This window comes from Triticum urartu, chromosome 5A (assembly GCF_056163025.1).
Source record: "Triticum urartu cultivar PI428250 chromosome 5A, HENAU_Tu73, whole genome shotgun sequence".
NCBI lineage: Eukaryota > Viridiplantae > Streptophyta > Magnoliopsida > Poales > Poaceae > Triticum > Triticum urartu.
This window is the reverse complement of record NC_141877.1, coordinates 644,450,113-644,468,924: the sequence shown is the minus strand read 5'-3', so window position 1 is coordinate 644,468,924 and position 18,812 is coordinate 644,450,113. Positions and strand designations below refer to the sequence as shown.

The window sequence follows — 18,812 nt, the reverse complement described above, 5'->3', positions numbered from 1 at the left end:
GAGACACTTATTTTAAAACGGAAAGAGTATGTAAAAATCATCTCTCGCATTGCATAAATGTTCCGTGTATATTTAAAAAATATTTATTATGTATTTCCAAAAGGTTTGGCAGGTGTAAGCCACCTCCATCCGTACTGTTCCGTAGTCAGTCCTTCCTAACTAGCATTTCAGCGTAGAAGTCCACTCTATATATGAGGTGGTACTCAACACCTTAAAACGCAAATATATCTTCCCTTGCTTATACAAACTATATGCCCATGCACGTGCAAGCCCATTGACACGGCGTCTAGGACAAAGCAATCACGGCCGCCGTTGGCTGAACGAGGCGAGGAACGAGGTATCGTCTCTGGCTTCGAGAGGATGATGGAGTACAGCAGGGAGGCCGAGCAGGCGCCGGAGATGCGCAAGCCGCCGCCGCCGCTCACCCATGAGGACAACCGCCGCTTCCTCGAGATGCTCCGCGAGAAGAAGGAAAGGTATGCATGCAACGATCTCATGCAAGGATCGACTGAGCTCGCCGGCTTTGTTGGATTCTGAGTTCGGGCTGAGATTTCCGCAGGCTGGGGGTCGGCGTGGAGAAGGTGGAGGTGCGGTTCGAGGAGCTCACCGTGGAGGCCGACGTGCCCGTGGGCCGCCGCACGCTGCCAACGCTGTTCAACTGCGCCGTCAACGCTGCCCAGGTATGCATATATACTACCCTAAAAAAATACTACTGTATAACATATGCTGTTTCTGGCAAAAGAAAAACAGTTGCTTTATGCGTGGATATATAGTCGGATGCTTGGCAATATATGCATAATGCATTGCAACCAAGAGAGATTTGGCAGCGCCTTCTCTCTCGGAGGAAGGTCTAAATTAGAGAGCAATACTACTGATTTGGCCGTCTCGTTTTTTTAATATTGTTTAATCTTGTATAAGACAGAATATCAGTTTGTTGTAATTCACTAATATACAGAACGTGGCCATATATGTACCTAAAAAGAGCACGACCACATGTCCATAAAAAAAACACGACCATGTGTTGTTTGGTACAGATAGTTGCTCAAATAAATGTTGATACAAATAGGGTTGCCCCAACCAGGCCCACCTTAAACATGAAACGCTAATAAAAAAAGGCCTACCTTAAACAGAGCTATTTAGCTGCACTGTGGGCAGGATCTTCTGGGATGAACTGATTCATAGGTAAGGCTTACCAAACAAGAAAAAACATTATCCAACTACTTCTCTCCAACAAAGCATTGTTTTCTACCGAGGCCATTATTGCTTATACACTAGGATAGACTGAATTAGGGAGCACTGATTTAGCCAACTCTTCTTTAATCACAAGACACAGTGCTAAACATGGCGTATGCCCATTAAAAACATAAATAACATGATCATAAAAAACATGGCGTATGCCCGTTTTTAATAAAAGTGGGGTGGGGGAAACCCCTTTTGATCAAAAAAAATAACATGATCATATGTTGATAAAAAAGTACTCCCTCCATCCCAAAAAAAAAATGTCGCTGATCTAGTACAACTTTCGTTTTATGGGGAGAGTAGTTGCTGAAAAAAGTTGATATAACTAGGTATTTTCCAACCAGACCTACCTAACAGAGCTATTTAGCTGCACTATAGCGGCAGGTTCTGGGCAGAACAACCATCACCTAACGGTAATCCAGGATATTATGAGACAACACGATCCAATCACATTTCGGATCTATGGGTCATACCCCGATCACATTTCGGAACCGGAGTAGTTATGTACAGACCTACAGATCCGATCACATTACATCACTCAATAAATAAAGAGAAAATTATGTTTTTGGTCCCTCAAGTTCTCAAAAGATATAGACTTGGTCCCTCAAGATTTTTTTGTACACATTTGGTCCTTCAAGTCTCAAAACCGAGTAAGTTTAGTCCAAAACCAGATTTTGTCCGGATGAACAATAAATTCCAAAAAAAACATAAATGTTTTGGCATACAATATGCTTACATGCAAGGTGCCTGCCAGTTTCGTGGTCTTTCGACACTCGAGGAGCCCGTGGAGAAAAAATATCTACTCTAGGTGAACAGTAAATTCAGAAAAAATAAAAAAAGGGAAATTTTATGGGGTTCAGTATGCTCCGGCGCACCAGGCCCGTGCATTTTTTCTTCAGGAGGAGCTTGTGGCAAAAGGTAGATTTTCGCTCACAAAAAATTAGCAAAAATTTGTTTTTTTGCTAGAGCTCGTCGGATGTCATTTCACAACAAAAAATTGTAAGCACATAACGCACCCGAGTATCTTAGGTGCCAAAACAATTCAGATATTTTTATCTTTTTGCTATTTGTTTGAATATACTATTCACTTAGAGTAGTTTTTTTTTTTGCCACGATCTCCTGAGTGTCGACTGACCACCAAAATTAGCATGCACCTTGCGCATGTAACCATATTTGATGTCCAAAAAATTCAGATCTTTTTGAAATTGTTTTGATTTGTTTTTGAATTTACCGTTCATCTGGTCAAAATCTGGGCAGTAACCCTACCAAAGTGGTCAAAATCTGGTTTTCGACAAAACTTATCCGGTTTAAAGACTTGAAGGATCAATTGTGTACTAAAAAATCTTGGGGGACCAAGTCTATACTTTTGGGGAACTTGAGAGACCAAAAACATACTTTTCTCATAAATAAATGAAAGGGACACTCCAGCTCCAAATTAAGGCCAAAAACATCAAAATTAATTAACGTGATGCTGCCTACTGGTATTCTGCATTTTTTCGAAAAAAGCTAATCAGAAGTTTAGCTGCACATACCGTAGGCAGTTGACTTGAAGAGTTAACCAACTCTCGTGGTCCTGTTAATCAACTAAGCATAACTATGAGTATCCGATTGTGGTTACAGGGATTGTACAATGCAAGATACTTAGAGGAGGTGCTTCGAGAAATAAATCAGTTTTTCTTAAAGCACCGGTGCTTATTTGTAGAGATAGACACTTAATTAAGCATCCCTCCGGTAGAAATAAACAACGGTGCTTAAAAAAACTCAGTTTATTTTACTAAGCATCTTTCTAAGCACCTACAATTGTACAAGGGCTTGAAGGAGTTGGCATATTAGTCACAACCGTCAATCGATATTTACGACGTACCGTGAGGTGTTGCACATTGCATTGGAGAGTTGGAGGATATTCACGACAGATCTACTTGTTTTACGATATTGCACATTGCTTTTCAAGTCCTTTTGGCTAACCCCCACGCTATCGCATGTGTAAGATGGTTTGCACAAATTCTGTACAAGACTTGCACCCGTGGCAGGTCATGTATGCCAGTTTTCTTTTCTTTGCGTTTCTGTTTTAATTTAATTTATTTTTGTTTTTCCTTCCTTTTTCATCAATCTTTTCTTGTTACATTTTCTACTTCATGTTTCCTTTTTATTTTTCTTTCCTTATCTGATTTTTTCATCATGTATTTAAAAATGTTCATAATAAACATTACAAGCCATGTATATTTAATTTAAATGCATTTCTCCTCTTTCTATTGTGTACTGGTTTTTTGGTTTATTCATTTTTTACTTTATTATTATGTTCAGCATTTCTTCAAATAAATTTCTATATTTAAATATACAAGATTTTTATCTTTTGTTGGTCTAGTGTTTTAAAAAGGTTCATTGTGTTTAAAAAATTGTGCATCACGTATTGCAAATGTACATCCTGTATTCAAAAAAGTTCAACGCATTTCAAAAAAATAAATTTGGACATCTCTTAAAAATACAAGAAACAAAAATGGGAGCACTTCTTAAAAATTACAAGAACATTATAATGTTTTTGTATCATGTCTTTCGGCCTTTGTTTAATTTATATTTATATTTTCTATTTTCCTTTTCTATTTGAAAAATACAAGAATATTATTTAAAACGTGTGAACATTGTTTGAAACTATATAAAGATTTGATACAGGTGTTTTTTTTAATATTTTACATGAATATTTTTTTAAGTAGTGAACATATTTTTAAGTTACATGAACATATACAAAATAAATGATGAAACATTTTTTTGACACACAATTAACTCTTTCAAAATACAGGGTGTATAATCTTAGCACATAATGACCGTTTTTATAGCAGACGATGAATATTTTTTATAAACACAATATACATTTTGAAAATAAACGAGCATTTTTTTTGCAATGTGTGTTGAAAATTTTGAAGTATGATGAATATTCCATAAAATGCATGATGAATACTTTTTAGTAGATGATCAAAATGTTTAAAAACACAAGGAACTTTTCTTAATACATGATGAACTATTTTTTAGATACACGATGAACTTGTTTTTATACATGTTGAATATATTTTAAATACATGTGGACATTTCCTAATACATGATGAACATTTTTCAGTAGATGGTGACTTTTTGTAACACTCGCAATGAACATTTTTAGAATAAAAATGATTGTCTAATACGACCTGAATACTATATTTATAAACATGCTGAAAATTCTTTATAATACACACTGAATACTTTTTCAATACACGATGAACTTTTTAAAATACAAAAGTAACATTTTTAATAGCTGTTGAACTATTTTCAACATACCCAATAATTTTTTTTAACAGACATTGAATGGTTTCTAAATGTGTGTTGTATAAATTTTAATACATCATGGACATTTTTGAGAAAATGGTGAATAATTTTCTAATACACATCAAACATTTTCAAAATACATGTTAATTTTTTAATACACACTGAATATTTTATGAATGTGGGGTGAACATCCCTTTGAATTCATGCTGAGTTTCTGTTAACATTTTAAAAATACATGATGGTCATTTTTTAATACATGATGAACAATTTTCAAGATACGTGATGAACTTATTTCAATACACGCTGATCATTTTTAATACAATATGAATATATTTTTAATTACATGCTAAATAGAAATATAAGAAGCAAATGAAAAGAAAACAAGAAACAAGAAGATCGACAAGAAAAATGAAAGATGAAATAAGAATAAGAAAATAAAACTAAAAACAAGGAAAAAACTAAAAATAAATAAAAATGACAAGGTTAATTAGAAAAGAAACTGGACACCATAAGCTACCACACCCTCCAGAAAACCAGTAAAACACCAGGCACAAAAAAACATAACACAAAACGAAAAAAACACGCACATTGTGAACAGAAAATAAAATTTGCGAGCGCCCATAGCGTGGTCCTGGCCCATGTGGCATGTGTTGCAGGCAAGCTCCACATTGGTCTCGCTACAATTATGAAGCTCACAACTTAGCGAGGCATACTTTATCTCTCGGTGGTGGCCGCCGTGTCTGGTTAGGCCATCCCGAGAACCTACCTTCCGTCCCTGTAAATATTGTGGCGAATTAATAAAGCCTCGTGACGTTGCCTCAAAAAAAACCTATGAGACATAGGCACTCCCCTCGTCGATATCCTCGACGTGCTTGTCGCTCGTCACCCGTACATCCTATTCCGCATGTAACGGGCAGATAAGGAATAAATGTGTACTCCGACTCTTGACCTGGCTCTGTGTGGGGATGGGGTGTGTGCTTTCCTTTTCTTTCTTCTATATCTAATTTATTTTTTAGTGACAATTTTTTCTTTTGTGTTATTATCTATTTTGTTATCTTTTCTAAATTTAATCAAATTATTTTTTCAATGAAAACCCTTGAATATTTTAAAATTTGCAAACATATTTGACATCGATGCACATTTTCTTAAATTAATGATAATTTCTGAAAACAAGTAAAATTTATGAAGTACTTTTAAAAACAAATATGAACCTTTTCTTAACTATGTAATTTTTCTTAAAAAGTAGCATACATTTTAAAAATATGTGAACATTTTTTTTTCTAAAATTAAAATTGAAGAACATTTTCAAAATTCCTGGAAAGTTTTCATAAACAATGTTGTTAATTTTTTTTGGAATAATTTCAAAAAAATATTCTGTTTTTCCTCATTTTGAAAATAAATTTAGTAATCAATAAATAAAACCATCTGAATACCGGTTGGCTTAGGAGCATACTGATTATATGTTTCTCCCAAAATAATTGGCTCAAGACAGGGGCAAGAGGCTTGGCCCCATGGTGCTAGCTATTGTGCTACTTGGTCCAAGAGAAATCTAGATATAACAAAGGTTTTGTAGTGAGTATTCCTTCGGGTCTCGCCTGAAGCGTCTACAACTGCGAGCCAACCTATTCACGCTAAAAGAAATAGACTAGTGAAAAATGCTCGTGTGGGAACCTCTCCTGGGATGTCTTGGTTGCGGCGTAGCGCTGCTAACTACCAGGTCACCATCCGGTTCATGTTTCATGTTATCTACTAGTTTCTATATTTTCTTTTTTTTCCTTTTTCTTGTTTTCACTAGTTTCATTGTTTCTTTCTCTAGTTTTACCTTTTTTCCTTGGTTTTTTTGTTTTTCAGTAAATTTTTTCTTTTCTTTCTTTCTTATTTATTTGTTTTTTATTTTTGTTTTTTTCTCGTTTTTATTGGTTTTCTTTTGTTGTCTCTCTGGTTTTCATTTTTTTTCTACACACATTTTTGGTATATATCTAATCTAATACATGATTAATATTTTTCAGATACAAGATTAACATTTATTGAATCCATGGTAAACATTTTTTGTATACATTTAACATTTTTCAAATTCTTGAATAACATTTCAAATACCAGATTAGCATTTTTTCTATACATATTTTACATTTTCTTCAAATATGATTAAATAATTTCAGATACAAGTCTAACAATACCAAATCATAATACACGGGTGAGCATTTTTTTTCAAAAACGCACAATTTTTTCAAATATATGATGCTATCTAAATACAATACTACAATGTAAAACAGTCATTGTATTGAGGCTGCATCAATTAATTCGGATCAGAGGCAGTAACACTTTCCAAATACATGATGGATATTTTCAAATACACAATGTTTTCTCTTATACGTTATGAACATGTTTCAAATACACGATTGTTGTTTTCTAAATGCGTCATTATCATTTTTAAATATGCGTTGGACATTTTCAAGTAAGTGATGGGCATTTTTTTTTGTCAAAATATGCATTGACGATTTTCAAATCCATGATTTTGTTAAAGCTTTCATGTATATTTTTCCAAATAATGGACAATTTTAAAATTTGTGGATGTTTGTTAAAATTGTTAAAAAAATTAAATGCATGAACTTTTTGGAAATCTGCAAACATTTTCTTAATTAGTGATGATTTTATAAACAATTTTTTATTTCAAAAATAGTAGTTCATTTTTGAAAAACATTATGTGTTTTTTTGAAAATTCATGATCATTTTTAAATTTTTAAATATTTTTGGAAAGATCACACACATCTTTTTAGAATTCGTTTGTCATTTTTCAAATTCATGGACATCTTCAAAATCCCTGATCATTTTTAAAAGTTTCATGAACATGTTTTAAACACATGCAATTTTTTCTATAACGTATATATACATTTTGTTTTCAGAATAAAAAAGACAAGCCGGGCATGTGTTTAAGAGGCCTTCGATGAGTTAGGACCACTCCGTATAGGCGTGTCCCATTACTTGTGTATGTAACTCATAAAAAATCGGTAAATACGGCAAAAAGAGAATAGTTGAGTGTTATCGGACAATGGGCCGGCCCACGGTCGAGCGATGCACGTGTTTAACGGCCACTCCACTCTATTCATGGAATAGGATGACTCCTTGTCACAATCACTACGTGTCGAGTTCCTCGGTCCACGTGGTTACTGCTGCTACGCCCTAGCCACATCTTCGCTCGGTGCTCTTGTGCTGGTTTTCTCGGCTCTCACTACTGTAGTTCAGGTGCTCTCAGCTTATGGAATAATTATGTGTTACACACATAATACATACGCTTTAGGCACAGTTTAGATGTAGCGAATCAATAAGTAGAATATCGGTGTCACCCAAGATACTACTACTCTTGTCCAGTAAGAACCAATGAGTAGAAGATCAAATGCATCGGAGAAGGACATTGGGCAATGAACCATTTTGAAGTAACTAAACAAAAACAAAGTATGGTGCCCATGTCCAATTGTGGATGTTATGCTTATTTGTTGAGAAAATTGTAAATGCTATAACTTAGTGCATGTAGAGTTGCCTGCAATTGTCAATGTTCTAGATTAGTTTATGTATCAGGTTTTGAGTTCACTGGTAATTCAGGGCAAAGCATGTGTGTTGACTTGAGAGGAAATTGTTCAATCCACCAAAATCAAGTATCTATGCTAGAATTTTGTTCTACATGAAGCCATAATTTATCAAATGTCTTCGCTCACTTGAATGTCGGTGGTATCGGGGACAACCGCAACATTCTGCACTGATGGGGGGCCAGTGTTCCGCATCTCACCACCCGCCCTGCACAAGCGTAGTCTTTTTTGTGAACTTTTATCCCTAAATCCGTTAATGCCGCTCATGCTTCCTTTCTGATGGTGGCTGATACTGCTTGCCTATCGGAGCAGTATATGTTGATTTTAACCTTTCAACTGGTAAGAATAGACCGTCTATATTTACTAGAGGGCACCATAAAAAACTCATGGTTTTGGAATTTGGAAACTGTAATGAAAAATGAGAAGTGGGTTATTAGTTTGTGAACCACATAAAGGGAAATGACCTTTTTGTGAAATAGTAGTTCTAGCGCAGGGTTAGGATGTATGGTATTACAAAATATCGAGAAAGTTGCGATGACAATTCCATGTACGTCAACCTATTTCAAATTGATCAAGAAAAATTTACCATGATGGAGATCAAAGTACATATTTTGAGTAGATCAAATGTGATGCTTGTCAATGGAGGAGAGCTGGCGATAAGCGCCTTGACTGGTATTTTGTGATGAGGTTTTGGTTTGTGTTGGGATTGCTTGAGTAGTTGTTTTGTCTTGTCTACATCGTAGGTTTGTTAGATTTTCTTTTAACACTCCATGGTCGGTCGTTTTAGGGTATTTTGGTTTTGCCGCCCCTCGTTGTACTGCTAAGACTATCTTTTACTCATGTTATGATCACATACAGTTCTCCTACATGATTCAAAAAAGTACATCTCTAGCATGCATTTTCCAGGACTTGATTAAAAAATGTTCATAAGTTTATTTCCAAACCAAAACGACATGCATGGTGTCATGTAGTTTAACATATTATTCCGCAAATCACATTTAGAACCCTCATTCTAATTTTCTTTATTATGTAGGAATTAGCAACATATTCACACATGTGTACTGCAAGGAAAAAACCCATCAAAATTATAAATGGAGCGAGCGGGACAATTAGTCCATCACGGTAAGCATGTGCCTACTCTTACTAAATCAATAATGATTATTTATAGAAACTATTTATCTCAGATTAAGTGTTCTGTTGGACAAATGCACTTCCATAAAGTTCCAAAATAAAAGATTCATCTTTCACTAATTTACTCACCCGCCATTTCGAAATTTTGTGGTCCAACATAATCAGGATGACACTTCTTCTAGGAGCACCTGGTTCTGGGAAAACAACTTTTTTAAAAGCACTTGCAGGCAAGTTGGATTCTTCTTTGAAGGTAGACTATGTTATTTACTATCCACTAAAACCACTTACTAACATGAAAAGCATTGGTTAACCAAAATTGTGTGTTTCCTGATGTCACTTCTCTTAATAGCTCAAAGGAAAGGTTATGTACAATGGGCAAGAAGTGAATTTCTCAACACCTCAATATATGCATGCTTATATTAGCCAATATGATCTTCACAATTCTGAGATGACCGTCAGGGAGACGATTGATTTCTCATCCAAGATGTTGGGAACTAATAATGAATTTGGTGAGGCACTCTCTTGGGCATCGTGTGCTACTAGTGTTACCTGTCTTATATAGCTTTATTTCTAGCATATAGGAATGAGCTGATCTATAAAAAATCTAGACAACGTAACTAAAGAAATACCCTTGAAGATGTTCAAATTGTTTCTTTTCCTTGTGACAAAATACTAATATAAAATTCTTGTTTTAATTTCCACCTTAGGGATGCTAGGAGAAGGTTTAATAAAGAAACATGGTCACATCAACAAAGTGGACCAAGATCTTGACTTATTTATGAAGGTCATATAATTTTATTTTCTGCCAATTTTGGTAAAACTGAAATCCATTCACAGTTACTAAAATACTTTTTATGTAGACTATCACCTTCGGAGAAGGAAGCAATCTTATAACAAACTATATTATCAAGGTAACTTTGTAATATCTCAATTTAACACATGTCTTAGTAACATAATAAAAAAAACTTTGTGTAAAATGCAGATACTTAGTTTGTCTGATTGTGCTGATACCCTAGTGGGGGATGAGTTGAGAAGAGGCATATCAGGAGGACAAAAGAAAAGAGCCACAATCGGTAAGCATTCTATTTTGTGTACTATGTATCTTCTTCCTCCCATCACCCTCTGTCCCCACTTTCTAGAGTGCATTTTCCAATTCATCATACATACTAATTCGCACAAGTAAAATTTTATCATACTAATTTGTACAAGTAAAATTTTATCACAATAAACTCCATATTGTGCACAATATTTCTTGATAAAACATAAGGTAGTTCATGCCATTACACTTGGCGGGGTCTAGACTGGCCTCACAGATCAACACAAGTCTTTTCTACACACTTTGTTCTCACTCGTTCGCACCAGGGATCAAATTCTGAATGGGCTTTGGGAGAAGAAGAAATTCCTTGTTGATATGAGTAATCTACCATTATAACCTAACAAAAAATCAAAGCGACAACATAAAGTTCTTGATATGTTCAATTAAATGGACGACAAAAATAATATTTGGTATTGAGCCAATGACATACTACATAATTTTCTCTTCCTGCTGAACTCCATATTGTTATCTAAAAAATAAGTTCCATATTAGGTTTGATACTTATTCTACTAAAACAGAGCAACCCTAACTATTAGATATAACTAATCGTCATCAGAAAAAGTAAAAAAAAACAATTGGTCATAAGTGGAGCAAATGTTCTTCCACATCAATCAAGCTCAATCGAGACTATGGCTTGACCAATTGCACAAACGTGTTTCATGATGAAATTGGTATGCAAAGCTTATAAGCAATAATAATTAAAATACTTCAAATTAAATAAATCTATCTTTTGAAACTATTAAAATGATGTTACTAGAAATTATCTACACTACTTGAAGGTTCCCACATTGCAATACACTGCATTCAGCACCACCGGTGATGAATAGTATGCTATAAAACTAATAGCATAAAATATCCAACTATACTTATAGACAGGCAATTATACAAAAGAAATAGGTTTGATGATGGCAGTACCACAGTTAAATAAATAAAATATTTTTAAATAATCAATATTTTTTTTTAATTTATCATTGTTGTTGCGTTACAAGATGAATTTTTCGATGTAGGAGAGATGCTAGTTGGTCTGGCACGATGCTTCTTTATGGATGATATATCAACAGGCCTGGATAGCTCAACCACATATGAGATTTTAAAATTTGTCCAACAAATGACTCATATGATGGATCTCACCGTGGTTATTTCATTGCTGCAACCACCTCCCGAGACATTGGAATTATTTGATGACATTATCCTATTATGCGAGGGTCAAATTGTGTATCATGGTCCTCGAGAAAATGCTATCAATTTTTTTGGAACAATGGGATTCAAATGCCCGGACAGGAAGAATGTAGCTGATTTCCTTCAAGAGGTACTAGAATATCAACTCTATTGACAATGAACTATTAAATAAATCAGTAGTGCTAACAATTTATTCCTTAGCAAAGTTATGTTCAAAATAAATTAAGGGTAGCTAGTGCATTAATACCACCAAATCACATGCAATACATGAGTCACAATTCCATTCGCAAAATGTAGTAATCTATATATAATTGTATTACCATAATAATGTATGACATAACTTTTCACTATCTATCTAGGTGACTTCTAAGATGGATCAAAAGCAATATTGGACTGATGAGGAAAATAAGTATCAATACTGGCCAATAGAAAAGTTTGCAGATTCCTTTCATTCATCTTATCTCCCTCGACTTGTAGAAGATAACCTCTACATGCCAAACAATATGGGAAAACACAATGAGATTAAAACAAATGCAACTCGGAGTATCTCCAGATGGAATATTTTCAAAGCATGCTTTTCAAGGGAAGTACTACTTCTCAAAAGGAACTCCCCACTTCATATATTCAAGACTGTACAGATAGTTATTCTGGCTTTTGTGATTTCAACAGTTTTCCTTCGAACAAATATGAACCATAAAAATGTACTTGACGCCAACAAGTACATGGGGTCCCTATTTATAGCTATTGTTATAGTAAATATTAATGGCATGACTGAGATTGCAATGACAATAAAGCGACTCCCCACTTTCTACAAGCAAAGGGAGTTACTAGCGTTGCCGGGATGGGCACTTGTTTGTTCAATTTTTCTCATCAACATCCCAATGTCACTAGTAGAGACATGTCTTTGGACCAGCCTGACCTATTATGTGATTGGCTATGCACCTTCTTTTGTCAGGTACTCATGTTGGCCATTTTAGTACCTAATGACCACAATACTTGAATACGTTGTAATAATAATATAAAAGAGTTACCTTGCTTCCTACAGATTTATCCAGCAGTTTTTGGTACTTTTTGCGACACATCAAATGTCAATGGGCCTCTATCGTTTCTTAGCAGCAATAGGAAGAACACAAGTAATGGCAAACATGCTAAGCACCACAGCTCTTATAGCAATGTACATATTTGGAGGCTTTGTCATATCTAAAGGTTAGATGTTTTAGCCAGATTAAGATGTATGACAACCCTATAACAAACAATACATGTTTGAATACATGTTTGGAGCTAATATGCTCACTGGTTTTGTACATCAAAATAGATAATCTTCAACCATGGTTGCAGTGGGGTTGTTGGACATCCCCATTCACCTATGCACAAAATGCCGTTGCCCTAAATGAGTTCCTTGATGAAAGATGGGATACTGTAAGCAGTCATTTGAACTACCACTCTTGATCCAGTGTATAGAGCCAATGTAGTTTATGTATGACCTAATGGTGATGATCATTCATGATGACAGGAATTTTACTATGCAAATGCAAATACAATTGGTGAAGCTATCCTCAAGATCAGGGGGTTGCTCACAAATTGGCACTGGTATTGGATTTGTGTCATCATTTTATTTGGATTCTCTATGGTCTTCAATATTCTCACTATATTTGCATTGGATTTCATGCAGTGTATGTATACCAATCTATCAAAATACACATAAGTATTGAAACAAAAATGCAAACAAAATCATCCTAATTGTTTATGATATGCAGCTCCACACAAGCATCAAGTTAATGCCAGTGCAATGAAGTCAAAGAAGGATTGCAAGAACCATAGAATTGGAACTGGCAATGCATCAACTAGTCAAGTTGTCCTCCCGTTTCAGCCTCTTTCCATTATATTTGATCATGTCAACTATTTTGTTGATATGCCTAAGGTAAGATCTCGAGCATATCGTGACATACTAAATATAAGCATTCATTCAACTCACTACTAAATACTCCCTCCGTCCCAAAATAAGTGACTCAACTTTGTACTAGCTTTGGTACTAAAGCTAGTACAAAGTTGAGTCACTTATTTTGGGACGGAGGGAGTAGTATCCATTCTAGTAACTTGTTGACCAAATGTATGCATATCTTCCACCAGGAGATGATTAAGTATGGAGTACCAGAGGAAAAGCTTCAACTTCTACAAGATGTAAGTGGTGTTTTTAGGCCAGGAGTATTAACAGCTTTGATGGGGATCACTGGTGCTGGAAAGACAACATTGCTCGATGTTTTGGCTGGAAGAAAAACTGGAGGATATATTAAAGGTACTATTATGATAGAAGGATACCCGAAGAAGCAGGAAACATTCTCAAGGATCTCGGGCTATTGCGAACAAAATGATATTCACTCCCCTAACCTAACTGTCCACGAGTCACTACAATTCTCTGCATGGCTTCGACTGCCTTCAAACGTGAAATCTCGTGAAAGAGATGTATGAGCATTGACCTCTTGCATTTTTGTTACCATTTTAAGCTAATATATAACATTAGATCTCACAAGATTACTCTTCAAACATTCTTTAGATATTTATAGACGAAGTAATGGACCTAGTGGAATTAACTGGATTGAAGAATGCCATGGTGGGTATGGCAGGAGCAACCGGCCTGTCAGCCGAGCAGCGGAAAAGGCTAACAATAGCTGTGGAGTTGGTAGCTAGCCCTTCCATCATATTTATGGATGAGCCGACCACTGGTTTGGATGCCCGTGCTGCAGCAATTGTCATGCGAACAATAAGAAAGACAGTAGACACTGGACGAACTGTTGTATGCACAATACATCAGCCAAGCATTGGGATATTTGAATCTTTTGATGAGGTATGAGTAAGTCTATATTGTAACATGTAAAAGGAAATTCTTCTAGCACATGAAGAAAGGAAAAAGAATGGTCATGTGATGTTAAGACTGAAAGATTGAAAAATAGTATCCAACTATTTATAACATAGAACCTAACCATGATTTTTTTCCAAAATAAAGCATCAAATAAAGTTAGCTAGCCCTCATCACTTGCTAATGATAGCCATTTAGCCTTCTGTTATGATTATGAGAAATACTATAATTTTACCTTTCTCAACTTGCATTCAATTTATTGCAGCTTTTGCTTATGAAAAGAGGCGGTCAAATCATATATAGTGGTTCATTAGGTCCGTTGTCTAGCAACATGATCAAGTATTTTGAGGTAAGATTGCCTAATAGTGAATCTCTATCCAAAATATGTACACAAGAATACCAATTTTTCTTTGTCACAGGCTATACCTAGTGTTCCTAGAATAAAAGAGGGACAAAACCCAGCATCATGGGTATTGGACATAAGTTCACACACAACAGAATATGAGATTGGAGTGGACTACGCAGAAATTTATCGGAGCTCCTACCTATACAGGTAAGCATTATGATCATAAAGCTATATCAACCATATTGTTAACGTGTTGGAGGCATAGGGAAACGAATAACACGGCAAGTGTGTACCTTGTTTCTGAAGGGACAATATGCTTCTAATTGCGGAGCTTGGGCACCCAGCACCAAACACAGAGGATCTATATTTCCCCCCTGGGTACTGGCATAATTTTACGGCACAATACATGGCTTGCCTATGGAAACAAAGATGTGCATACTGGAAAAACATAGAACACAATGGTGTTCGGTTTCTAAACACGTTCATTGTATCAATTTTGTTTGGAGTTGTATTCTGGAAAATTGGCTCAACCATGTAAGAATGAATGACAACAAACTAATGTTATTCTTTCATGCAAACTTATCATGTCTCAATTTGATCATAACTTGGTATTCATGTGCAACAGAACACAACAACAGGATGTATTCAACATACTAGGAGTTGTATTTGGATCAGCACTTTTCCTGGGATTCAATAATTGCATCAGTTTGCAGCCGATTGTGATAATGGAGAGAGTTGTTCTTTACCGAGAAAAGGCGGCGGGTATGTACTCTACCTTGGCCTACGCCATAGCTCAGGTAATGTTTCTTTGTCACCATCTTCAAAATTAGAATATATAATCTGAACATAGAATGATTGGAATATGTTTCTTAACTCCAATGATGGGCTTCTGTTTGTAGATGGCAATTGAATTGCCTTACATCATAGTCCAAGTACTCGTTTTTGCCATGATCGTATACCCAATGATTGGGTTCCAGATGACCACCGTAAAGCTCTTTTGGTTTCTCCTTTACATGATGCTAAGCTTTATGTATTACACACTCTATGGGATGATGACAGTGGCACTAACACCTAACCTTGAGATGGCTTCCGGATTGTCCTTCCTTATCTACGTATTTTGGAATGTCTTCTCCGGTTTCATCATTGGAAGAGAGGTACTACTATATATATCCCTAACCATGTCACTTTAATTATGACGGCCTCGTGAAATTTATAAGTAAACCACACATAGGCTCATAATATAATCCATGGTTCAACTTTCCCTGAAAACGAAAATATTTTAAAAAGGACATGATATTTTTTCCATGCCTAACATAACAAACAACAAAATTGTGGCAATATGGATGCAGCTGATCCCGATATGGTGGAGGTGGGTGTACTGGGCTAACCCAGCGGCATGGACAGTATACGGGCTCATGTTCTCACAACTGGGTGATCGGACAGAGCTGATCCATGTGCCAGGGCAACCGGACCAGACGGTGCAGGAGTTCCTGGAGGGCTACCTTGGCCTTGAGGGACGCTACTTCAACCTTGTCACCTACCTACACTTGGTCGTCATCGCCCTCTTTGCCTTACTCTTCTTCATCTTCGTCAAGCACCTAAAGTTCGAGCGAAGGTAGTGCAGACTGATTGAATAACGAACTGCAAATACACACTAATCAGTAAAGTGCTTATAATAGTATAACACTGTGATAAGAGAAACACTCAGTCACAAATAAGCACACGACCACAAGGATTTTGCTGCTGCAATATAAAGTGTGTAAATAACCACATGATTTGTGCAAGCATTTGTATTGTACCTGCAGCCTTACTGGATTGTTGTTATAGCAATGTTGATGAACAGATCAAATTAGAAAATATAATGTGATAGAATGTGTAAAAGCATATAAAAATGTTTACGACATATATATTCAGCGCAAACGTCTAGCATCAGGGCTTGCAGCAACCATGCTGAACACCGTTTGATTGGTGGCACAGCCACGTACCTGCGGGCATGATGCAAGCATGAGGCCAGAGTGATGTCAGTGAAGCAACGAGCCGCCCGTCGCGCGCGCAGCCGTCACCCTGTACACCGATTCTGTCCAAAGTTTATTCGAGTGGCTAGCTGGTATATCATCCTATAGTCTACATCGCAATGGTAACGAGTCGAACTGTTCGTGATCTTTTTCTTCCATCATGGTCCCGTTCGGACCTCATCAATCTAATCACAAGATTATTTTAGGCATCTCCAAGGCTTTCCCCAAACTGCCGGTATCTGTTCGGTCGTAGCTGTCGAAACCCCGAATGCCATCCAATGCCGACCTCATTGATCTGTGGAGCAGTCCGGACCACAAGTTTTCTGCAAACTGGAACCAAACGAGAGGGACTCTGCGAGAGTATGAACACGAGCCATATAGGACTCCGATGCCTTAGGCCCACCAAAAACTAAGTTGGAGCCCGTGCTTTTGTAGGTGGCCGTGTTGTTTCCACGGCAAATTCCCCCACTCTCCTCTTTGATCCCATTGCTCTCCACCCAATTTCAGTCCTTTCTCGCGTCCGCCGACGCATGGACCCGCAGGAGAAGCTACCGGAGACGGTCGTGGTGGAGGATCCAACGATCACACTCGCCTAGAAGATCAACTCGAAAACACAGCAAAATTGTCGCCTTAAAGCAAAGGGCAGCAAATGCGGTACTGCTCAAGAAGCAGAAGGCCGGCGGAGACGAAGGTGGCGGTCGTGGTGGTGGACGTGCAGGTGGAGATGCCCTAACATCCCGAACACTCCTAGTAGTGCCGCCATGGGGAAGGATGGACATGAACAAGAGTTTACCGCGTGGCTCTGCCGCTTGAGTGCACGATAAAATGCTATAGGCAAGCAAGTCACCATAGGCGTCCGGCAGGAACTTCACCACCACGTTGAAGTAGTGTGGCGTTGCAATGCTGGGCTCTATGGAGCTCGTTTTGAAAAAAAAGTCATTCAAAAGCTTAGAAAATGTCATTTTTTCTACATATACATATGAATATTCTTCAAGTATGTATAAAATTACATCAACTAATTTGATTATTTGCATGCTACACAAAAAACAAATATCTGACCCAAATACAACAAAGAAAAAACCTATTTTAATCTGTGTATTTATCGTTTTTGTGTACATCACATATGAATATATATGTTCATGAAATTTCATACATGTATGCTATAAATATATGTCTACATAAAAAAAATCCAGATTTTTTTAGAATGTGGAAAAGGTATTTTTGCTGAAAAATAAAATAAAAAGCTCAATGGAGCTCGGTCTCTACAGGCACTTTACGCACGATGAAGCCCTTATTATTGTAGGGCAGGCACAAGCATGCTCTCCGCTACCTTCGTAGTACATGACATACCGTAGATGTCCTCTCCGCAACGTTGCCGTCATGCGCCGGCATGGCTGCTGCTGCTGCGGTGCGCTTCCCAAGCCAGAACCTTGGTGGTTTCCTGGAAGTTGTCGGGACTCCGCTCGGACACGCCTGCCGCTGCTGCTCGAACTCGGTGGAAATGAAGAACCTGAGCCATAGACGTGAGAAAATAAACCCTACTAGTCGCCAACCCGTGCATTCGCACGGGCTAGTACGCATGTGTGTCTTCCATAAGATAACAGAGCAAACAATTTGAAAAGGCAAAGAAGACATACGGAAGTAGTACTGCATAATGATCGTCTATATTACTAAATAAAATAATGTTAGTTATTTCATGTACATTTCAAAGATACCAACTACTATTGTTCATAATGTTTTAGCGGTTGGTCAGATACTTAAAATCTTATTTGTTAGAGAGTTAATTATGTATTACTAATTAATCACAATTACTGATATCATACCAATGAACAAACATAATATCATATCCGCCTCAATAATAATACCAAGTCTACTAACTAATGGCATATAAGGTATATTGTTAGATCTAATTGTAATCTAATCAAGAATAAGCAACATATTGTGAACAAACATGATGACAAAAATGTGGTAAGTATGAAAGTGTGCCTAAAGAATGCTTTAAGATATTCAATATTGATGTAAAATATGTACAATATGCACCCCATGTAGGTGCAAGTGTTGATGACTA

At 36.6% G+C, this 18,812-nt stretch overlaps 1 protein-coding gene across 4 annotated transcripts; it reads left to right on the top strand.

The window, feature by feature from the left end:
* The first annotated feature begins 217 nt into the window (after positions 1-217).
* Positions 218-16,502, top strand: LOC125511359 (ABC transporter G family member 45). 4 transcript variants are annotated; one of them, XR_007284952.2, is made up of 22 exons: positions 218-476; positions 560-680; positions 9,154-9,242; positions 9,417-9,501; positions 9,601-9,760; positions 9,959-10,035; positions 10,112-10,162; positions 10,234-10,324; positions 11,355-11,656; positions 11,886-12,481; positions 12,572-12,732; positions 12,842-12,945; positions 13,040-13,199; positions 13,284-13,447; positions 13,657-13,989; positions 14,081-14,371; positions 14,649-14,732; positions 14,803-14,936; positions 15,036-15,263; positions 15,355-15,526; positions 15,789-15,883; positions 16,079-16,134. XR_007284952.2 is itself a non-coding variant. In XM_048676710.2 (22 exons), the coding sequence occupies exons 1-22, from the start codon at positions 361-363 to the stop codon at positions 16,346-16,348; spliced, it is 4,041 nt and encodes a 1,346-aa protein (XP_048532667.2). In that variant the 5' UTR covers positions 220-360; the 3' UTR covers positions 16,349-16,502. The 4 variants fall into 4 exon arrangements, 3 of the variants coding, with proteins under 3 accessions (XP_048532667.2, XP_048532666.2, XP_048532668.2); XM_048676710.2 differs by having other exon boundaries at positions 220-476; positions 11,358-11,656; positions 15,629-15,883; positions 16,079-16,502; XM_048676709.2 differs by having other exon boundaries at positions 220-476; positions 15,629-15,883; positions 16,079-16,502.
* The last annotated feature ends 2,310 nt before the right edge of the window (positions 16,503-18,812 follow it).